The sequence below is a fragment of the Oratosquilla oratoria genome, chromosome 18 (assembly GCF_046742065.1).
Source record: "Oratosquilla oratoria isolate Oo_2021 chromosome 18, ASM4674206v1, whole genome shotgun sequence".
In the NCBI taxonomy this organism is placed as follows: domain Eukaryota; kingdom Metazoa; phylum Arthropoda; class Malacostraca; order Stomatopoda; family Squillidae; genus Oratosquilla; species Oratosquilla oratoria.
The window spans coordinates 930585-954929 of NC_134794.1; the positions used below are offsets into that span (position 1 = coordinate 930585).

The window sequence follows — 24345 nt, forward strand, 5'->3', positions numbered from 1 at the left end:
TCCCTCTCATAAAGAAGTATACTGTACTTTAAATATTCAGTCAGAGGTCCACATGAGTAATATACAGTAATATATATATATATATGATCACGAAGAACCCACAGTCGGAATAAAAGGAAACTTAACAGAAAGTATAACTTCTATATTTTGGCTAATAGCTAGAGCCCTCTTCAGGAAAGTACCTTCCTGAAAAGGGCTATAGCTATATACATACATACACACACACATACATATATATATATATATATATATATATATATATATATATATATATATATATGTATATGTATATTTATATTATATATATATAAATATATATATATACACACATATATACATATATAATTACACACACACACATATATATATATATATATATATATATATATATATATATGCAAGCAATCACATCACCGTGATACAAAAATGCAAAGTAACCACAGGAGAAAGGAAACTTGTAGACAGTAAGTACTTTCGTATATTACAGTCTGAAGATGTAATATATGAAAGTACTTACTGTCTTTCCCAGTTTCACCTTCATCCACATTATCCTTGAGGAAACCTCCTTCCACTCCACTACACGTTTACCTATCTCTTCACTTACTAGTATAGCCACCCCTTCCCTCCCTCGCCCTCTCTTCACTCCTGATAACCTCCCACTTACACTCCCAAACTTACAATCGCCCTTCCCTTTCAGCTTAGTTTCACTCAAAGCCAACACATCCATCTTTCATCTCACAAACATACTACCTATCTCTTCCCTTTTACTCTCATCTGTACCACATCCACGCACATTAAAAGACCCAAACCTTAGGGTGCTGGACCGAGGCCCTCCAGCCCCTCTTATGCCTCTGCCTATTTTTCTAGGAATGTGCCTAGTCCCAATCCCCGTCCCTTTTTTCTCGCCTCTTACGATCCAAGTGGGAATACTTGGTGGCAGTATTCTTTTCCCCCACCACAGGGAATTCCCCCACCATAGAAAAATAAAATACTCACAGAAATGGTACAGTATGGCAACAAGGGTTGGGGGACAGCATAACGGAGGGACAGTCATAGTATAAAAGTATCATCATTTTTCTATGAACAGAGTTTTCCTCTATCATAGACAAAATGATGTGTGGCTCTGGTCCATAGGGGCACCCCATATAGACCCTGGGAAAGGAGATGTGGATTTTTGTAAGTGCATATGGGCCTGGCAGTGAGAAGAATGTAGAGGAAAAGGGAGGCCTTTTGGATAGATTTAAATGAGTGCATAGAGAGTTTAGGGAGAAGTGTAAATGTAATAGCACTGGGAGACCTTAATGCTAGGGTAGGAAAGGAGCCAATTGATGGAGTGGTTGGGAAATGTGGTGTTCCAGGAAAGAATCGTAGTGGAGAGTTGATGGTGGAAATGTGTCTAGAAAGAGAGTTGATGATAGCAAATACAGTGTTTCGGAAGAAAGTCAAGCATAAGTACACATGGGAGAGGGTGGTGGAGGGAAAGGTGGTAGATAGAGCTTTAATGGACTATGTAGTGGTAAATGGGATTATGATAGGAAGAGTTAGGGATGTACATGTGCTAAGGGGAGAGGGTGGGGGAATATCAGATCATTTTCTGGTGGAAGGTAAGTTGAGAGTGGAGGACAGATGGAGGAAGAGGAAAGGGACAAAAGGTAGGGAGGTGCTTAGAGTGAACTCTCTAAACGAAGAGGAAAAGGAGAAGGAGTACAAGAGGAAGCTGAAGGAGGAGTGGGAGGGAGTGAAGGATAGAGTGGAGGTAGGTGTGGAGGAGGAATGGGGATGGTTCAAGGAGGGAGTCTTAAAGTGTGCAAGGATGGTGTGTGGAACAAGAAGGTCAGGAGGAAATAGAAGGAAGGGTAGTGAATGGTGGGATGAGGAAACAAAGAAGGTTGTAGAAGAGAAGAAGCGACCTTTCACAGATTGGTTACAAAGTAGGACGAGGGAGTCATATGAGAAGTACAGGGAAAAGAAAAGAGAAGTAAAGAAAAAGGTAAAGGAGGCAAAGAGGAGAGCAGATGTAAAATGGGGTAAGAGTATGACAGAAAATTTTGAAAGTAATAAAAAGATGTTTTGGAAAGAAATTAAGAGAAGAGGAGGCGAATCAAGTAGAGAAGAAAAGGTAAAAGGTGCAGATGGAGAGATGATAATGGAGGAGAAGGCAGTAAGGGGAAGATGGGCAGAATATTTTAGGGAGTTGCTTAATGTGAAGGAGGATAGGGAGGGAAAGATAGCTGCAGTGGGAAATGCTAAAAAAAATGAGAGTGATGAGTGAGGAAAATGGAGGAGAAATAAGGAAGGATGAAGTGAAGGCAGCAGTTAAGATGATGAAAGCAGGTAAGGCACCTGGTCTGGATGGATGCCATGCAGAATGTCTTAAAAAAGGAGGTATAGTGATGGTGGACTGGTTGATGAGGTTATTCAATGTTTGCTGGAGAGAAGGTAGAGTGCCAGAGGACTGGAGGAGTGCCTGTATAGTTCCACTTTACAAGGGAAAGGGGGACAAGTGTGAATGTAGTAGTTTCAGAGGGATTAGCTTGTTAAGTGTAGTTGGGAAGGCTTATGGGAGGATCTTGATTGAGAGGATTAGGAGAGGAACAGAGGGAGTAATTGGTGAGGAACAGTGTGGGTTTAGGACAGGTAGAGGTTGTGTAGATCAGATTTTTGTGGTAAGACAGATATGTGAGAAAGCTATAGGAAAGGGGAAGGATGTTTTCTGGGCCTTTATGGATCTGGAAAAGGCTTACGACAGGGTAGACAGAAAGGCACTGTGGGAGGTTATGCGGATATACGGGATAGGAGGAAAGCTTTTGGGAGCTGTCAAGAGTTTTTATGAGAGTAGTAGAGTTTGTGTCAGGATTAGAAATGGAGAGAGTGAGTGGTTTGAGGTAAAGGTGGGACTTCGTCAGGGATGCGTTATATCACCCTGGCTGTTCAACTTATACATGGATGGGGTGGTGCGAGAGGTAAATGCAAGGGTAGTGGGTCAGGGATTGGAGATGGTTAAGGAAAATGGAGAAAAGTGGGAGGTGAGCAAGCTGTTGTTTGCGGACGACACTGAGCTTGTGGCAGGATCGGAGGAGGGATTGAGGAAGCTGGTGACAGAGTTTGGGAGAGTGTGTGATAGAAGAAAGCTGAAGATAAATGTGGGTAAAAGTAAGGTGATGAGATGTACAAGGGGTGAAAGTGGCAGTAATCTGGAAATGAGCATTAAGGGAGAGCAACTGGAGGAAGTGGATAGTTTTAGATATTTGGGTGCAAATGTGGCAGGAAAGGGTGGAGTGAAGGTGGAGGTAGAATGTAGATTGAGAGAAGCGAGTAAATGACTTGGTGGTTTAAAAAGTGTAATGAGGAATAGGAATCTGGGAATGGATGCTAAGAGGAGACTGTATGAAGGAGTGATTGTGCCAACAGCACTGTATGGAGCAGAAACATGGAACATGAGAGAGGAAGAGAGAAGGAACTTGAATGTGTTTGAGATGAAGTGTCTGAGAAGTATGATGGAGGTTACTAGGCTAGATAGAGTGAGAAATGAGGAAGTGAGGAGGAGAACAGGGGTGGAAAGGGAGCTGGGAGATAGGGTGGATGAAAGAGTATTAGGATGGTTTGGACACATGGAAAGAATGAGTGAAGAAAGACTAGTAAAGGAGGTATGGAAGGCAGATGTGGAGGGGACGTCCTAGGATGAGATGGATGGATGGGGTGAAGGGGGCTTTGGGGAAGAGGGGAATGTCAGTTGAGGAAGGACGAGCGGGGACAGAAGACAGGGGTGAATGGAGAATGGTTGTTTATGGAAAAAGTTGTGATGCATGAGGTGGATTGGACGGGGGAATGGGGGTGAGGTAGTGTGTGTGAGCAAAAATTTTGACGCAGCCCGAAGGGATTTCTCCCCGTCCTCTCCTTTATATGGGGGGACGGAGAGGGGGGGGTCGCCGATTTAATGAAGCGGCCTTGCTGTGGATGTGCTGTGTCCTGCGTCACTGCTTCTGACCCAGGGCAGTGGACAGGGTGCAGGGATGACCCGTCATCTAGGAGGTGCTAAGATGGGAGGGAGGGTGGAGGGGTGTGGAGTCTCTTCGGGGATGAAATGGGTGGGAATGTTTTTGTGCCTTGTCCTTTTTGGCTACCCCCCTGGTAATGGGGAAAAAAGCCTTGGTATATGTATGTACTTACTGTCTACAAGTTTCCTTTCTCCTGTGGTTATTTTGCATATACATACATATATACATATATATATATATATACATATATATATATATATATATATATATATATATACATGCATATAAATTTACATATACATATATATATATATATATACATATATATACATACATATAAATTTACATATACATATATATATATATATACATATACATATATATATATATATATACATATATACAGACGCTCCTCTACTTACGGTCATTCGTTTTACGTTTTTTCGATTCTACATTTGAACTGACTAATAAAAAATTGTAGAAAAAAAATTTGAGTGAATTTTTTAGCATAGCGAGCTCTTCGTAGTTCAAACGATATTTATGCATGACGCTGCATCTCTTGTTTACATGGCACAAATGACAGACTGAACGTGCCTTGCCTCATCCTCATCCTTATCCTCCCCCTCCTCTTCCACCATCTCAATTTATGTTGCTTGAATTTAATTTATTTGAAATTAATGTTATTATTTTACAATGTTATGTGTATAATTAATGATTTAGGGGTGTTTTATAAGATACAGTAATAGAATTTACCAGTGTATAGTACAGTAACAACTTACATTCATTTTCAACTTACGTTCGGCCGTTTGGAACGTAACTAAAATATAAGTTGAGGAGCGTCTGTACATATATATATACATATAATATATATATTATACATATATATATATATATATACATATATATATATATATATACATATATATATATATATATACATATATACATATATATATATATATATATATATATATATATACATATATATATATACATCGGTCATCTTCGACATTGTCACTCTCCCTTCTTTCTCTCTTCCTTTTAAATGTAAGTCTTCGTATTTATTTTCACAAAATTGTCATTTTATTATTTTTTTTTCGCCATTACTGTTACCATGTAATTTTTGTTATTTCTGTTATATCTTGATATTGTCTTGTACCTTTACTGTTACCATGTAATTTTTGTTATTTCAGTTATACCTTGATAATGTCTTTTTCAAGACGAAACGTTGATTTCAAATAGAACAAATGGAAGAATATAGAGACCTAGTTTCAATCCACCCGGTTAATGGAAAATCTCTAATCAGGAAAATCAAAATACGAAGAAAAAAATTAACAACTACAACAATGCTGTCATTTTTAACTCCACATGTATTAATGAGAACCTGCTCCCCTCCTTTATTAATATATATATATATATATATATATATATATATATATAAATCATATATACATATATATATAAATATATATATATATGTATATATATATATACATAATATATATACTGTATATATATATATACACATATACATATATATATACACATTATATACATATATATATATATATATACATATATATATATACATATATATATATACATATACCAAAAAGAATATAAAGAAAATAGAAAGAATCCAAAGAGCAGCTACAAAAATGGCACCTGCACTTGCAAACCTATCATACGAAGAGAGATTGGCTAAACTGGAGTTACCGACACTGGAGCAAAGAAGAGAGAGAGGTGACCTATTGACCATCTACAGAATCATGAAAGGCACAGAGGTACTCGATAGTGAGAACTTACTTAACTGGGACAAAAGAAACACAAGAGGACATGGAAAGAAAATAAAAAAACATAGCTATAGAAGAGAACTGAAGAAAAACAGTTTTCCTCATAGAGTTTTGGACACTTGGAACAAACTGGACAATGAAATAGTATGCGCAAAAACCATTCATGAGTTTAAAAACAAACTAGACACTGCAAGATACAAAGGCGGGACAACACGAGCATAGCTCCCCTTCCCGCAAAATACAACTAGGTAAATACAACTAGGTAAAATACATATATGTACATATACATATATATACATATACATATATATACATATACATATATATACATATACATTATATATATATACATATATACACATATATATACAGTGGCCGCGAAAAGTTTGGGCGCAAAATTATAGGCTCCCCAACTTTCAGCTAAACTCAAAACATGCGAAAAATACAACTTTCCACCCAAACTTTTCGTTATTTTTCAATGCTAGCGTTTGAACCCGTATTTAGCCGAGACAATACGCACTACTTAGCAACTCTGTTTAGGCGCACTCGATGTCACGTGGAGTCAGTTTCTAAACATCTCTCATGGGGAGTAATCTTTTTTTGCGGTGGTCTCTGTTTTTGTGCCTTGATATCTCCGTAATGGGAAGTGGTAAAGAGCTGGGAAGAGACACAGTTGTTACAATCATAACCCTCTATAAGGAGGGTTATAAGTGTAAAGATATTGCTACTCATGTGGGAATTGGAGTGCGTCAAGTGCAAAAGTAGACCAAGAAATTTCGAGACGAAGGAAGTAACATCATTCCTACTCCAAAGCATCGCTCTGGTCGGCCAAGGAAGATATCAAATCGTACTTCTACGGTTATTAGGAGGCAGTTAGATAAAGATCCAACGCTCACAGCTCGAAAACTGAAAGAAAATAACCCTGCACTGCTGCATGATGTGTCTGTAAGATGTATTTCTGATCATTTAGCCAAAGATTTACAATACTGTAGTTGCTGTGCTAAAGTTCTTCCCCTCCTAAGTGCAAAAAACATACGTGATCACATAGCATTTTGCAAGAAATATAAGGACTGGTCCTTAGAAGACTGGGAACGAGTATTGTGGAGTGATGAGTCAACGTTTGTGGTGTCGTCGGGCTGCAGGTCGAAGCATGTGAGGCGCCCCAGGGGGTCTGACCCTAATGACCCTCGCTATACAGCTAAAGTGGTGAAACATGCTGCAAGTGTTATGGTGTGGGGATGCTTTGCATTTGGTGAAGTTGGCAATTTAGTGTTTCTTGCACAAAATGAGAGTGTAAATCAGCACACTTATTTCGAGTTATTGCGTGATAGCCTGCCTGAAAGTTTTGAAAAGTGCAATGCTAGTTGGTTTATGCAGGACGGAGCTCCTGCTCACACAGCTCGGTCTGTTACCCAATGGTTAGAAGACTGTGGTGTTCATTACTTCAAAAAATGGCCTGGAAATTCTCCAGACCTAAATCCCATTGAGCACATATGGCATATAATTAAAAAACAGCTAAGCTAAAAACAGAAATACAGGATATTTGGGATAATATTATTCCTCAACACGTACAAAACCTGGCAAGATGCATCCCGGCACGTTTGGAGGTCATAAAACTTAAAGGAAAATTGCTTGGTAAATAAGGTATGTAATAAGCCATTTATAGGTCTTTAAATGATTATTTAAATGTCACAAGTGTTTACATTTGTTACGCGCCCAGACTTTTCGCGGCCACTGTACATATATATATATATACATATATCACCACCAGTTGCTCACCAACATGTCCAATATACATATATACATATATATATATATATATATATATACATGTATACATATTTTTGCAGAAACCACCGGGAAATTGAAAAAACAGATACCGAACGTTTTCGTCTATTTAGACGAAAACGTTCGGGATCTGTTTTTTCAATTTCCCGGTGGTTTCTGCAAAAATATATTTTATCACGTGTGTTTTGTGATTTCTTTGCATATATACATATATATATATATATATATACATATGCTTAAAAGTGGCAGACTGCCGACAAGATTGACTAGATAAACACCATATGAGGACGGAGCCTTTATTTGTACAACGTTTCGCTTATTACAGCTTTTTCAAGTACAAGTTGAGATACAAATGCTTGAGATTAAATAATGGGAAAGGAGGGAACGGTGTTACAAAAAGGGGGGGGGAAGGAAGAGGAGGAGGAGGAGGAGGAGGAGGAGGGGTCCAATCCCCCCACCCTCCTCCTCCTCCTCCTCCTCCTCTTCCTTCCCCCCCCATTTTCTCTCCCCTTTCCCTCCTTTCCCATTATTTAATCTCAAGCATTTGTATCTCAACTTGTACTTGAAAAAGCTGTAATAAGCGAAACGTTGTACAAATAAAGGCTCCGTCCTCATATGGTGTTTATCTAGTCAATATATACATATATACATATATTTATATATATCTATATATACAGGTAAACGTCGACTTACGATGGCATTAGGTATAATATGTATTTTCAGTACGGAACTTATCATAAAATATAGTCACCGCTTTTATCGATCGATATAATCAAGACTATATATGTATATATATACACACACACATTATATATATATATATAATATATATATATACATATATATATATATATATATATATATACATATATATATATATATATACACACACATATATCTATATATACATATATATCTATACATACATATATATATCTATACATACATATATATATATATATATAATGCATATATATATATATAAACATTAGGTGAATTTTTGATTATTAACTTCTTAAAATATACAGGATCCCTTGCAGAGATTGTGAAAGGTATTATCTTGGACAAACAGGCAAAGAACTCGCAACTAGGGTCAAGCAACACAAGTACAGTGTAAAAACAGCACAAGAATCTAGTGCGCTGTTTATCCATATGAGAGATTTCGATCGTCATATCGTTTTTACCAATGCCTCTTCTATCATAAATTGATTCATTTGCCAAAAGAAATATCATTGAAAGTTGCATGATAAAAAATTCTGAAGGATCTAATATTAATATTAGCTATGGTATGTTTAAATTAGATAATTTCATCATTGACAAAATTTGTAATCAAATCAAATCATTACAAAAATTATTTAATTGTAAGTGTTCAATGTTTGTGACATTTTCTCCATGTGTTATGTCCGTTCCTTTCCCAGTTTATTGTATTACCTCTTATATACCTATGTGACAATTTTCTTTGTTGTAATCCCCTGAAGATGTGAAATATCACGAAAGCGCTTGGGAATTCTAGTTTTCTTTTCCATTTTTCCCTCTGGTTATCAGCAATCTTTTGGATCACGTGGTGTTGTGATCTTTTTTCACATATATATATATAGATATATATATATATATATATATACATATATATATATATATATATATATATATATAAATATATATATATATATATATACATATATATATATACACACATATATATATATATACATATATATATATATATACATATATATATACATATATATATATATATATATATATACATATATATATATACATATATATACACATATACATATATATACATATATATACATATATATATACATATATATATATATACATATATATATCATATATATGTATCATATATATATATATATATATATATATATATATATATATATATATATATTATATATAGATATATATATATATATATATATACGGGGGTTGGTTTAGTTAAAACAAATATATGCACTACATATATAAAAACTCAATGCCCCTTATAGATGAAGAGTCATCCCTGTATCTTGCCATACCACTCTGGTCAAGGGCAATACAAGTCCCACAGAGAAAACCCTCCCACACCTGAAAAGAGCCACACTAGTATGTCTGCAGGGTCTAACAGCCTGAACTTATTTATATCCACTACTCCCATCTTATTGGAACCCATCTTTATCCACTTAAAAATAATTTATGGATTTTGTGAGAACATCCCTCTATGGCAACCTGGTAAAATTTGAATTCCCTACCTGCCAGCATCTTTGTAACAGCAGGAGCAGCATTGATGTCACATAAGCATTCATAGGTTGCAGCATGGAATAATCTCACATTAGCCGAGTTATGAACTGCAATCCAGACACCATGACCAGCTGACACCATACACGAAACCCCACGGCTTGCTTCACCAGCTACTACTAGGGTGTGCTGCAAAGAGAACAAAATTTTATGAATAAGCAAGAAATGTCTATATATTTTTTGCATCTGATCAGCCATTTCCTGCAAAAAGAAAAAGCTAGATATGAAAGGGGAAAATTTTCATTCCTATCACTCCTCTTATGCCAAGAGGGATGGGGGATGAGTATGTATGAGAAATAAATTGACACAGCCCAAAGGGATTTCTCCCCGTCTTCTCCTTTTCTGCATGAAGGGACGGAGAGGGGGGGGTCACCGAATTAATGAAGCAGCCTTGCTGTGGTTGTGCTGTGTCTTGTGACACTGCTTCTGACCCAGGGCAGTGGATAGGATGCAGGGATGACCCATCATCCAGAAGCTGCCAAGATGTGAGGGAGGGAAGAGGATGGAGGGGAGTGGAGTATGTAGGGGATGGAATGGGTGGGAGTGCTTTCTGTGCCTTTTTCTTTTTAGCTACCTCCCATGTAAGGGGGAAAAGAGCCTTTGGTATATGTAATGTAATGTAATCACTCCTCACTTCAACTGTCTGAAGACTGCATCTCATTACTTTCCCAACATTACTGCTGGTTCATCCCTAGTGCACCCCTCTCCTGAAGGCATTATCACAATGGGCTATTTTTCTCCAACTGTTGGAGCAGGTTTGCAGCCCACAGCTTTCTGGAAGGAATCTAATATACATACATACATACATACATATACCAAGGCTTTTTCCCCCTTACAAGGGGGGTAGCCAAAAAGGAAAAGGCACAAAATCATTCCCACCCATTCCATCCCTGAATACACTCCACTCCCCTCCATCCTCCCTCTTATCTTAGCACCTCCTGAATGACGGGTCATTCCTGCACCTTGTCCACTGCCCTGGGTTAGAAGCAGTGTCGCAAGTCACAGCAAGGCCGCTTCATTAAATCGGCGACCCCCCCTCTCCGTCCCCCCATTGCATAAAATGAGAGGACGGGGAGAAATCCCTTTGGGTTGCGTCAAATTTTGCTCACACATACTACCTCACCCCCCATCCACCCGCCCATTCCACCTCATGCAATCACAACATCATCCATATACAACCATTCTCCATTCACCCCTGTCTTCTGTCCTCTCCCGTCCTTCCTCAACAGACATTCCCCTCTTCCCCAAAGCCCCCTTCACCCCATCCATCCACCTCATCCTAGGACGTCCTCTCATGTTCACTCCCTCCACATCTGCCTTCCACACCTCTTTTACTAGTCTTTCTTCACTCATTCTTTCCATGTGTCCAAACCATCCTAAAATTCTTTCATCAACCCTATCTCCCAGCTCCTTTTCCACCCCTGTTCTCCTCCTCACCTCCTCATTTCTCACTCTATCTAGCCTAGTAACCCCCATCATACTTCTCAGACACCTCATCTCAAACACATTCAAACTCCTTCTCTCTTCTTCTCTTATGTTCCATGTTTCTGCCCCATACAGTGCTGTTGGCACAATCACTCCTTCATACTAATATGCTTGAGAAAAATAATTTTCCTCCTGCATATCAAATTTTCTGGAGGTGGGCAGTACTGCCAATTAATTAGGGGTTGGAAGAAAAACAGCCCAGTGTGATAACACCCTAAGTATTCTTCTCCAGCTATCTCTATACAGAAAATTGAAAGAATCCAGAAAGCAGCCACAAAAATGGCTCCTGCACTTTCAAACTTGTCATATGAGGAGAGACTGGCTAAATTGGAGTTACCGACTCTGGAGCAAAGAAGAGAGAGGCCACCTATTGACCATTTATAGAATCATGAAGGGCACAGAAATACTCAATAGAAAGGACTTGTTAAGTTGGGACAAGAGAAACCAAGAACAGTTTTCCAAATAGAATGGTGGACACTTGGAACAAACTAGACAAAAAAATAGTGTGTGCAAAAACCATTCATGAACATAAGAGCAAACTAGGCACTGAGAGATACAAAGGTGGGACACCACGAACATGGCTCCCCTTCCCATAAAATACAACTAGGTAAGTACATACATACATATACCAAGGCTTTTTCCCCCTTCCAAGGGAGGTAGCCAAAAAGGGAAAGGCATAAAAACACTCCCACCCATTTCATCCCTAAATACACTCCACACCCCTCCCACCCTCCCTCTCATCTGAGCACCTCCTGGATGACGGGTCATCCCTGCACCCTGCCCACCGCCCTGGGTCAGAAGCAGTGTCACAAGACACAGCACATCCACAGCAAGGCCGCTTCATTCAATCGGCGACCCCCCCTCTCCGTCCCCCCTTGCATATAAGGAGAGGACGGGGAGAAATCCCTTCGGGCTGCGTCAAAATTTACTCACACATACTACCCCACCCCCCACCCCCCTGCCCATTCCTCCTCATGCAATCACATCATCCATATACAACCATTCTCCACTCACCTCTGTCTTCCGTCCTCTCCCTTCCTTCCTCAACAGACATTCCCCTCTTCCCCAAAGCCCCCTTCACCCCATCCATCCACCTCATCCTAGGACGTCCCCTCATGTTCACTCCCTCCACATCTGCCTTCCATACCTCTTTTACTAGTCTTTCTTCACTCATTCTTTCCATGTGTCCAAACCATCCTAATATTCTTTCATCAACCCTATCTCCCAAATCCTTCTTCACCCCTGTTCTCCTCCTCACTTCCTCATTTCTCACTCTATCCAGCCTAGTAACCCCCACCATACTTCTCAGACACCTCATCTCAAACACATTCAAACTCCTTCTCTCTTCTTCTCTTATGTTCCACGTTTCCACTAGGTAAGTACAATTAGATAAATAAATTTGTCCCCCACCCACTCTTCAGATTAGTAAAAATGGAACAACACACAGCCCCTCCACAGTAGGGCTTGACAGCTGAAGTTCATATACCTACCTACCTACCACTTCAGATTTTACAAAGCAATCCCTTTGAGACTTTCATGCTAGGGTAAGTGTGGAGTTTCAGGAAAAAATTGTAGTGGAGAGTTGATGGTGAAGATGTGTCTAGAGAGTTTATCATAGCAAATACAGTGTTTAGGAAGATAGTCAAGCATAAGTACACATGGGAGAGTGTACTTATGCTTGACTTAAGCATGCTCTAAGGGGAGAGTGATCATTTTTTGGTGAAAGCTAAATTGAGAGTGAAAAATAGGTGGAGAAAGAGGAAAATGACAAAAAGTAGGGAGGTGCTCAGAGTGAACTGCTTAAATGAGAAAGAATAGGAGTACAAGAAGCTGAGAGAGGAGCAGGATGGAGTGAAGGATAAAGTAGAACTAGGAGTGGAGGAGGAATGGGGATGGTTCAAGGTGTACAAAGATGGTGTGTGGAACAAGTAGGATGGGAGGAAATAGAAGGAAGGGTGGTGAGTGGTGGAACGAGAAAGGAAAGAAGGTTGTAGAAGAGAAGAAATGAGCTTTCATATATTGGTTACAATACAGGACAAGGGAATCATGAGAGGTACAAAGAAAAGAGAAGTAAAGCATAAAATAAAGGAGGCAAAGGGGATAGATGTGAAATGGGGTAAGAGCATGACAGAAAATTTTGAAAGTAATAAAAAGATGTTTTGGAAAGAAATTAAGAGAGAAAGAGGAGGTGAATCAAGTACAGAAGAAAAGGTAAAAGGTGCAGATGGAGAGATAATAATGGAAGACAAGGCAATAAGAGGGAGATGGGCAGAGGGAGTTGTCAAATATGAAGGAGGATAGGGATGCAAAGGTAGTTGCAGTGGGAAGCACTAAGAAAATGAGGGTGATGAGTAAGAAAAATGGAAGAGAAATAAGGAAAGATGAGGTGAAGGCAGTTGTTAAGATGATGAGAGCAGGCGAGGCACCTCTAAAAAAAAGGAGGTACAGTGATGGTGAACTGGCTGGTGAGGTTATCTAATGTTTGTTTAAGAGAGGGTAGAGTGCTGGAGGAAAAGGGGACAAGTGTGAGTGTAGTTGTTTCAGAGGGATCAGTTTGTTAAGTGTAGTTGGGAAGGCTTATGGGAGGGTCTTGATCAAGAGGATTATGAGAGAAAAAGGGGGAGTAATTGGTGAGGAACAGTGTGGGTTTAGGACAGGTAAAGGTTGTGTGGATCAGATTTTTGTGGTAAGAAAGCTATAGGCAAAGGTAAGGATGTTTTTTGGGCTCTTATGGATTTGTAAAAGGCATATGACAGGGTAGATAGGAAGGCACTGTGGGAGGTATTGCAGATATATGGGATAGGAGCAAAGCTTTTAAGAGCAGTCAAGAGTTTTTATGAGAGTAGTAGAGCTTGTGTTAGAATCAGAAATGGAGAGAATGAGTGGTTTGAGGTAAAGGTGGGACTTCATCAGGGATGCGTTACATTCCCTTGGCTTTTCAATTTATACACAGATGGGGGTGGTGTGAGAGATAACTACAAGACTAATGGGTAGTGGATTGGAGATGGTTAAAAAAATGGAGAAAAGTGGGAGATAAACCAGTTGTTTGCTGACGACACTGTGCTTGTAGCAGGATCAGAGGAGGGATTGAGGAAATTAATGTCAGAGTTTGGAAAGGTGTGCAAAAGAAGGAAGTTGAAGATAAATGTGGGTGAAAGTAGGGTGACGAGATATACAATGGGAGAAAGTGGCAGCAGACTGGAAGTGAGTATTAAGGGAGAGAGACTTGAGTGCAAATGTAGCAGGAAAGGGAGGAGTGGAGGTGGAGGTAAGTGCCTTGGGACAGAAACATGGAACAAAGAGGGTGTTTGGAAAAATTTGACTCTTTTTCAGAAAGGAAAAACACATCTTGGCCTAAAATTTATGTATTCTCAAAATTGAAAGTGCATCTCTTAGAGGATCTTTTGCCAAATACAGCTCACTCAAAGAAGTCATCCTGAGCCTCCATCACAGCCTCAAAGCAGGGCCTGAACCTGCAGCACACGGCCTTCAGTGTCCTTCGAGAGACACCTGAACACCAGTTTGATCCTGGCAATCAGTTCATCCTTGGTATTTTACCTAGTTGTATTATATGGGAAGAGAGCTATGTTCAAAGTGACCCATCTTTGTATCTTTCAGCATCTAGTTTGTTCTTAAATTCTTGTATAGTTTTTGCACACACTGTTGCCTCATCCAGTTTGTTCCAGATATCTACCACTCTGTGTGGGAAACTATTCTTTTTCAGATCTCTTCTATAACTATCCTTTTTGAGTTTCTTTTCATGTCCTCTTGTTTTTCCTTTATCCCACTTTAATAAATCTTCTCTGTTGAGGACTTCCATCCCTATCATAATTCTGTAAATGACCAGTAGATCTCTTCTTTCTCTCCTTTATTCCAGGGTTGGTAGTTCCAGTTTGGACAATCTTTGTTCATATGTCAATTTGGAGAGTGTTGGTGCTATCTTTGTCATTGCTCTTTGGATTCTTTCTAATCTTTTTATATTCTTTTTCTGTACTGGGTGTCCTTAGTGTCGCAGTGTACTCCAATATTGGTCTTATCAGCATGACTAATATTTTCTTAACCATTTCCTCATCCACTTTCATTGATCTTAGTAAATTGAAGGTTTCTCTGGCTATTTTTGTTGATATGCTTGTCTGGTGACATGTCTTTCATGATAATTACTCCTAGGTCCTTTTCCATGCTAACCATTTTTACTTCCTTTGTACCAATTTTATATTGCCCTGATTTTCTATTTTTACTTTTTCCAAACTCCATTATACTATATTTCTTGATGTAAGTTCACTTCCCACTTTTGACTCCATTCCCAGACTTTATCGGCAAAGAAGTTCATATAACATTCCACACCTTCATCCATGTCATTTATATATATGGCAAACATTATCGGAGATAATACAGAACCTTGTGGGACTCCACTTATCATTTCTTCCCAAGTTGAGTTTTGTTTCTAAGTACTACCCTCATTTTTCTCCTGTTCAAGAAATCTTCCATCCATTTCAATACCTTTCCTTGTACACCACCTATTATTCAGATTTTTCTTAGTAACTTTTTGTGTGGTACTTTATCAGATGCTTTCTGTAAATCTAGGAGAGCACAATCAGCCCATCCGTCCCTTCTTGCATTATCTCTATTAGCCTCAAGTAAAAGCAAATCAAGTTAGTGGCGCATGATCTTCCATGTCTAAAATCAAATTGTTTTGGATTCAGTATATTATTTTCTTCCAGATGTTTAATCCATCTACTTTTGATAACTTTTTCACATATTTTTTGCTATTGTGCTTGTAAGGGAGACCAATCTATAGTTTGTTGGGTTTTCCAATCTTGTGGTACTTTTCCTTCTTTGAGTGAGTAATTAATTATCTTATACATTTTGTCTGTTAGTTCATCTATGCTGTACATTCTAATATCCAATTTGCAATTCCATCCAGACTATGTGATTTTCTGACATCAAAGTTTATTATATTCATTTGGTCCCTTATTTCTTTTTGTCACAGTTATTTCCTTCATGCATGAGGTGGAATGAGCGGGGGGATGGGGGGTGAGGTAGTATGTGTGAGCAAATTTTGACGCAGCCCGAAGGGATTTCTCCCCGTCTTCTCCTTTTATGCATAGGGGGACGGAGAGGGGGGGTCACCAATTTCATGAAGTGGCCTTATTGTGGATGTGCTGTGTCTTGCAGTGGACAAGGTGCAGGGATGACCTGTTATCCAGGAGATGCTGAGATGAGAGGGAGGGTAGAGGGGTGTGGAGTGTATTTAGGGATGATTTTATGCCTTTTCCTTTTTGGGTACCTCCCTTGTAAGGGGGAAAAAGCCTTGGTATATGTATGTATGTATTTCCTTCATTGGGGGGGATCTTTCCTTCATCCCAATTTTGTGTACTTTCAATTGTGAATACAGATTTAAAATGTTTGCTCATAATTTCAACCATTTCTACATCTATATATTCATTATTCCCTTGACACAGTTTCACTATTTCTTGTTTATCTTTTAGTTTACCATTCACATAGCTGTAGAACAGTTTACGTTGGTTCTTGCATTTGTTTATTATGTCTTTTTCATAGTTTCTCTTTTCTTCCCTGCATATTTTTGCATACTGTATTAATTTCTTAGTTTGATATATATTTGCCACTTTTTTCTATCTTTTCCAAGCTTTGTCTCTTTTATCTTTAGCCTCACTACATTTTTTGTTGTAACAGCACTTAATGTATACCCTTTCTTGCTTCTGCTTTGGTATGTATTTGTCTATTCCCTTTTTATAAATTTCTTTTAATATGTTCAATTTCTCTTCCATCTTTGTTTCTTCATTTAAGAAGTTTTCCCAATTTACATTTTGTAAGAATTTTCTTAGTTTCTCAAAATCCATTTTGTTGTACATTAGTCTTCCTTTTCTATGTTTCTCATTTCTTCTCAAATCAATTTGTTCTTTTAATTTGAACTCTATTAGTATGTGGTCACTCTTCTCAACTGGTATCTTGTATTCCATTTTATCCATAATTTCAGGCTCTGACATAGATATTAAATTTAGTCTCAATGGTTCTTCATTGTTTCTATACCTAGTATTTTACTTTACCCATTGAGTTATTGTGTATTCAATGGTCATATCCAGTAGTATATTTCCCCAAAGGTCTTCTCCACTTTTCATTGTCATTTCTTCCCAACATATTTCTTTTGAATTAAAATCACCCATAATTACTATGTTTCCTCCTTCTTTCAGTAATTCAATTAATGCATGCTTTGTGTCTTCCAACATTTTGGAATGATCATGGTCTAAGAATATTACTACAAATTTTCTACTTTTCATGTCTCTGTTTCAACTTCTATCATAATCAATTCCACATTGTTTTTTCCTTCTGTTATCTTTTGTCACATTTAAGCCTTAGTCAAAAACATGACTCCACCCTGTTTCTCCTTTCTATTTTTCACCCAATGGTTGTACAAACCTTCTCCCACAGTATTAGGTGGTAGTGGACCTTTTAATTTCATCTCCACAATTCCCATTATGTCTGGTTTCTCTACTGCCAGGTAGTCATTTAATTTGTTTAGTCCTGAAATCATGCCATCTATGTTGGTTTACATTATTTGTTTTTTTTCCTTTCTACTCCTTTTTTGTTTATTACATTTCCTTTTATTTTTGATATAACATTTTCTCAGCCTCAGGTCTAGTCTCTCCCAAAAAACTCATTCTTTTCAGTCTCTCTTCTCTCTTTTTTTTCAATTGCTTCATTTCTTGATGTTGCAGGTGGTATGATTGGTGTCTTTTTCAACTGCTCCCTACACATAATAGTCCATGGGGTTGCAATCAGGCGAGTTGGGGGGCCAGATGTAGGGACTGGTGAAGTCGTAGAAGTTCTCAAACAGCCACTTCTGGGTTTTCCCAGAGGTGTGACACGGAGCTGAGTCCTGCAGCCACACATATGGTCTTCCCACAGCCACCCTCTCCACCCAGTGCTTGACGAGTCTGAGTCCCTCTTTAAAGATATAAGACGGCATGATGTGGCCTTCACTGGAAACACATCCAAAGATCATCACAGTTTGAGGGAACTTGGTATTCATGAAGTGCAGGACTATAGGCTAGCCACCTGTTGTTCTGCGGGTTGTGCAATTGGTCCTGGCAGAAGTTCTTCTCATATGAGAAGAACCAGAGCATCCCCGGCTTGACTGGGTGTTCAATTTAGTTGAGGAGTTTCTTGGTTTTCGTAAGGCAGTTCTCTTGGGCCTTGGTGGTGAGTAGTTGGCCCTTGCACCACTTGTATGAGGAGTAGAGAAGATACTCATTCAGTGCTTTCTTCACAGTCACCACTTCAACGCCCATCTCTCTTGCCAAGGTCTGCATTGCCTTGCCTGGATCTTGCCATACCTTTTTTGGCAGCTTCTCGACGAATTTTTTGTGCGAACAGAGTCAGAATGCCTGCTATGATCTTTCCTGCTAGCCACTGCTTCCACATCTCTGTTACAATTCTCCAGCCCACATCTCACAGCCTTCACAGTATTCAAGGAGCACTGAGCTGTAGCTAAGATTTCCGAATTTTTTAATCCCATGCAAATCATCATGATGCAGGTTCTCTTCCAATATTCTGGTGCTTTCCAGTCATCCATGCTCTCTAGCTCTCACACCCACTAATAGTACACAGAATCAGCTATCTGTTGCACTTCACCATTATTAAATCTTTCAAATGGTTCTGAAATGACAGAAGATAAAAAAATTATCAAATCTATCCCAAACACCCTGTAAGAGAGGAAGAGAGGTGTTTGAATGTGTTTGAGATTAGGTGTCTGAGAAGTATGATGGGGCTATTAGGCTGGATAGAGTGAGAAACAAGGAGGTGAGGAGAACAGGGGTGGAAAGGGAGATGGGAGATAGGGTTGATGAAAGATGGTTTGGACACATGGAAAGAATAAATGAAGTAAGATTAGTAAAAGAGGTGTGGAAGGCAGAGGTGGAAGGAGTGAACATGAGAGGGTGACCAAGGACAAGATGGATGGGGTAAAAGGGGCATTGGGGAAGAGGGGAATGTCTCTTGAGGAAGGACAGGAGAGGACAGAAGATATGGGTAAATAGAGAATGGTTGTGTATGGATGATGCTGTGATGCATGAGGGGGAGTGAGTGGTGAATGGGGGGTGAGGGAGTATGTATGAAAAATAGATTGATGCAGCCTGCAAGGATTCCCTGTCTTCTCCATTTCTGCATGTGGAGAGGGAGAGGGGGGGGGGTCACTGATTTAATGAAGCGGCCTTGCTGTGGATGTGCTGTGTTTTGTGACACTGCTTCTGACCTAGGGCAGTGAGCAAGATACAGGGATAACCAGTCATCCAGGAGGAGCCAAGATAAGAGATAGGGAGGGGGGGGGATGGATGGGAGTGGAGTATGTGGGGATGGAATGGGTGGGAGTGGATTTTATGCCTTTGTTTTTTAGCTACCTCCCTTGTATGGGTGAAAAAGAATTTGGTATATGTATGTATATCTATTTCCTTTATAAACAAGGTGAACCAGAAACCTCAGTGGAAAAAAAATTAACTTAGTAAGATTCCACAATATATTGCCTCCTACATTAACATATCCCACCTTACCTCTACTTGCAACGTAGTTGTGTTGAGGACCCGAACTGTATTTTGTGCAGCACACCAAATTTTTCCTGCAACAGCCATCATTCGTGTGACAGGTGCAGCTGCAGTGCTGATGCTAACCAGCTGTCTCTCTAGGATGTTCCAGCCACCAGACATGTCCCTCCGATAGATGATGAGGTCACCATTCGCCAGTGAGGCAAAAACACGGTTGTCCAGATGGCTAAAGGAAGGAAAAAACACTAAAAATTCCTATTAAAAGTATTTTATTAGTTCATTTATTAATGTTACCTCCCTTGTAAGGGGGAAAAAGCCTTTAGTATATGTATGTATTAATACAATACAAGTACACTGAGATGGTTTGGGCATATGGAAAGAATGAGGGGATACACTAGAAAAATTATGAGGAAAGTAGAATAGGAAGACTAGGAACAAAGTGGATGGATAGAGTGAGTGAGGGTATGTGTGTATTTACCTAATTGTACCTAATTGCATTTACCTAATTTTCTAACATGCTTAGACTCAAATTCATGTACGGTTCCAACTTAATCTATATCTTTGATTTCCCATCATCATATTTAGATTTGAACTCATGTATTGCTTGAGCTAGGGCTATATCACCTAAGCTACTCCACATATGGAAAACTGTATTTTTTCAAGTCCTTTCAACCTGTAGTCTTTCTTAATTTACTTTCATGACCTCTTAAACCCCTCCCATCTTTAATCAGGAGTTCAAAGTTGGTAGACCCAGTACCTTTAGTCTTTTCTCATATGGTTTATCTGACAGGCTGGGGACCAGTTTGGTTGCTTTCCTTTGTATTCTCTCAATTATGCTTATATCCTTCACTCTGTGTGGGGATCACACTACAGCCTTATATTCCAGTCTTGGATGGATCAAGGCTTCAATGAGTTTTTCATCATCTCTTTTTTCACATAATGGAATGCCACTTTAATCTTCTGCAATAATCCACATGTCTCTCCCACAATCCTGCTGATATATCTGTCAGGTGACTGGTTGTCTTTTATCAAGACTCCTAAGTCTTTCTCCTTTGCTTTTGTAATGTGTTCACTTTCCGAAGAATTGTTTAAGAATGCCCTTTTGCCACTACTGCCCATTTCCAGTACTTTGCATTTTTTGGTATTGAACTTCATTTCCCATTCTTGGCTCCAAGCAAAAATAGCATTAGATCTTTTTGCAAATATTCTTCCGTCCTCCTCATTTTTCACTCTTCTCATGATTTTTGCATCATCTGGAAATGTGTTGGCATAGCTTGTTGTTCCTTCCATCATGTCATTAACATAGACAAGAAACATTATTGGTGCAAGCACCAAACCTTGTGGAACTTTGCTCATTACTGCCCTCCAGCTTGACATCTTGTCCTTTACTAGTGTCCTCATGTATCTTTCCTTCAAAAAGTCCTTAATCCATTCTAGTAATTTGCCTCTCAGTCCTCCAACATGCTCCAATTTCCACATAAGTCAACTGTGAGATACTTTATCAAATGCCTTTTCTAGGTCCAGATACACACAGTCCACCCACCCTTCTCTCTCTTGTAATACATCAGTCACTCTCAAGTAAAAGCTTAAAAGGTACAACACACATGACCTTCCAGATCTGAAGCCAAACTGACTGTCTGTCTGTCTGTCAGAATGTTCATCTTTACAAGATTTTTGGTCCATTGATCTTTCACAATCCTTTCACATAATTTCACTATTTTGCTGGTTAGTGACACTGGTCTATAATTTAGTGGTGTGTCCTTGCTTCCACCTTTGTGAATTGGCACCAAGATTGTCTTTTTCCAATTAAGTGGCACAATGCCTTCTTTTAACAAACATGTAACAAGACTATGGATCTTGTCCACTAGTTGTTCCCTACTTTCTTTAAGTATCTAGTTTGAGATCCCATCAAGTCCAGAGACTTTTGTCACATCCAATGATCCCAGGAGATTGAACATTTCCCTCACTTCTACATTTATATCTGCTAAACCTGGTTTTTTGCTCCCCTCACTTTTCTCCAAAGAGTTGAGCTCTTTTGTGAAGACCACTTGGAAACCTTCATTCATTATTTCTGCTTGAGCTGAGGTTTCTTCAAAGACCTCACCCTCTACTATCAACTTGGTCATTTCTTCCCTGTGTTTCAATTTACCATTTATGAACCTGTAAAACAGTTTTGGTTCATCTTTGCATTTTTCTACTACACCTCTTTCAAAGGAGGATGGGAGGAAATAGAAGGAAGGGTAGGGAGTGGTGGGATGATGAAGCAAAGAAGGTTGTAGAGGAGATGAAACGAGCATTCAGATTAGTTACAAAATAGGATGGGGGAATCATATGAGAGGTACAAAGAAGAGAGAAGAGAAGTAAGCATAAGATAATGGAGGCAGAGGAGAGCAGATGTGAGAGTATGAAAGAAAATTTTGAAAGTAATAAAAAGATGTTTTGGAAGGAAATTAAGAGAGGAAAAGGAGTCAAATTAAGTCGAGAAGTAAAAGGTGCAGATGGAGAGATGATAATGAGAGAGACAGCTGTAAGAGGAAGATGGCAGAATGAAGGAGAATAGGGAGGGAAAGGTAGTTGCAGTGGGAAGCACTAAGAAAATGAGTGTGTTGAGTGAGGAAAATGGAGGAGAAATACAGAGAGATGAGGTGAAAGCAGTTATTAAAATGATGAAAGCAGGTAGGGCACCCAGGTTGCATTGGTGTCATGCAGTGTCTAAAAAAGGGAGATACAATGATGGTGGACTAGCTGGTGAGGTTGTTTATTGTTTGTCTATAAGAGGGTAGAATACTATAGGACTGGAGGAGCCTGTATAGTTCCACTTTACAAGGGAAAAGGGGACAAGTGTGAGTGTAGTAGTTTTAGAGGGATTAGCTTGTTAAGTGTAGTTGGGATGGCTTATGAAGGGGTCTTGACTGAGAGGATTAGGAGAGGAACAGAGGGAGTAATTGGTGAGGAACAGTGTGGGTTTAGGACAGGTAGAGGTTGCGTAGATCAGATTTTTGTGGTAAGACAGATATGTGAGAAAGCTATAGGAAATGGTAAGGATATTTTTTGGGCTTTTATGGATTTGGAAAAGGCTTATGATAGAGTAGACAGGAAGCCATTGTGGGAGGTATTGCAGATATATGGGACATGAGGAAAGGTTTTAGGAGCTGTCAGGAGTTTTTATGAAAGTAGTAGAGCTTGTGTCAGGATTAGAAATGGAGAGAGTGAATGGTTTGAAGTAAAGGTGGGACTTTGTCAGGGATGTGTTATGTCATCTTGGCTGTTCAATTTATACATGGATGGGGTGGTGCGAGAGGTAAATGCAAGGGTGGTGGGTCAGGGATGGGAGATGGTTAAAGAAAATGGAGAAAAGTGGGGGATAAGCCAGTTGTTGTTTGTAGACAACACTGCACTTGTGGCAGGGTCAGAGGAGGGATTGAGGAAGTTAGTGACAGAGTTTGGGAGAGTATGTAAGAAGGAAGTTGAGGATAAATGTGGGTAAAAGTAAGGTGATGAGATGTACAAGGGGTGAAAGTGGCAGCAGACTAGAAGTGAGTATTAAGAGAGAGAAACTGGAGGAGGTGGATAGTTTTAGATCCTTGGGTGCAAACGTGGCAGGAAAGGGAAGAGTGGGGGTGGAGATAGAATGTAGATTGAGAGAAGCAAGTAAATGCCTTCGTGGATTAACCCCTTCACTCCAGGCCAAAATCTCGCGGACAGCATTAGCTGCCAGACATGCGATATTGCGTCATAATATTCGCATTATAAAAAATAAAGTTACCACTGTATTGCTCGTTCTCTTTCACCCATGAATTTTGATAACCATAGCAAATATGATGAAGCCAGTTTACAGAGTATGGGGGTCACGCATGTACAACTACAATATATATAATCAAGACGCCAACATCGGCATCCTTGCGTACCCACTTGCTCCTCATGACACCTGTGTAAGTGTCATCGTATCGAAGGGGTTAAAAAGACTAATGAGAAATAGACATTTGGGAATGGATGCTAAGAGGAGATTGTATGAAGGAGTGATTGTGCCAACAGCACAGTATGGGGCAGAAACATAGAACATAAGAGAGGGAGAGAGAAGTATGATAGGGGTTACTAGGCTGGATAAAGTGAGAAAAAAGGAGGTGAGGAGGAGAACGGGGGTGGAAAGGGAGCTGGGAGAGAGAGTGGATGAAAGCGTAATGGGATGGTTTGGACACATGGAGAGAACGAGTGAAGAAAGAGGTGTGGAAGGTAGATGTGGAAGGAGTGAATATGAGGGGGCGACTTAGGATGAGATGGATGGATGGGGTAAAAAGGGGCTTTGGGGAAGAGGGGAATGTCTGTTGAGGAAGGACGTGAGAGGACAGAAGACAGGGGTAAATGGAAAATGGTTGTATATGGATGATGATGTGATCCATGAGGTGGAATGGGTTGGGA

The 24345-nt window shown here is 39.4% G+C and overlaps 1 protein-coding gene across 4 annotated transcripts in view; it reads right to left on the minus strand.

Annotated features, from left to right (window-relative positions):
• LOC143034969 (uncharacterized) overlaps positions 1 to 24345 on the minus strand; it is a 303162-nt gene that overhangs the window by 11847 nt on the left and 266970 nt on the right. For all 4 annotated transcript variants that reach the window (XM_076201314.1, XM_076201313.1, XM_076201315.1 and 1 more), the window contains 2 exons: positions 19936 to 20152; positions 9838 to 10012 (listed from right to left, as the gene is read on the minus strand). In XM_076201314.1, the coding sequence (XP_076057429.1) occupies positions 9838 to 10012; positions 19936 to 20152 (392 nt within the window). The remainder of the gene's footprint in view (positions 1 to 9837; positions 10013 to 19935; positions 20153 to 24345) is intronic.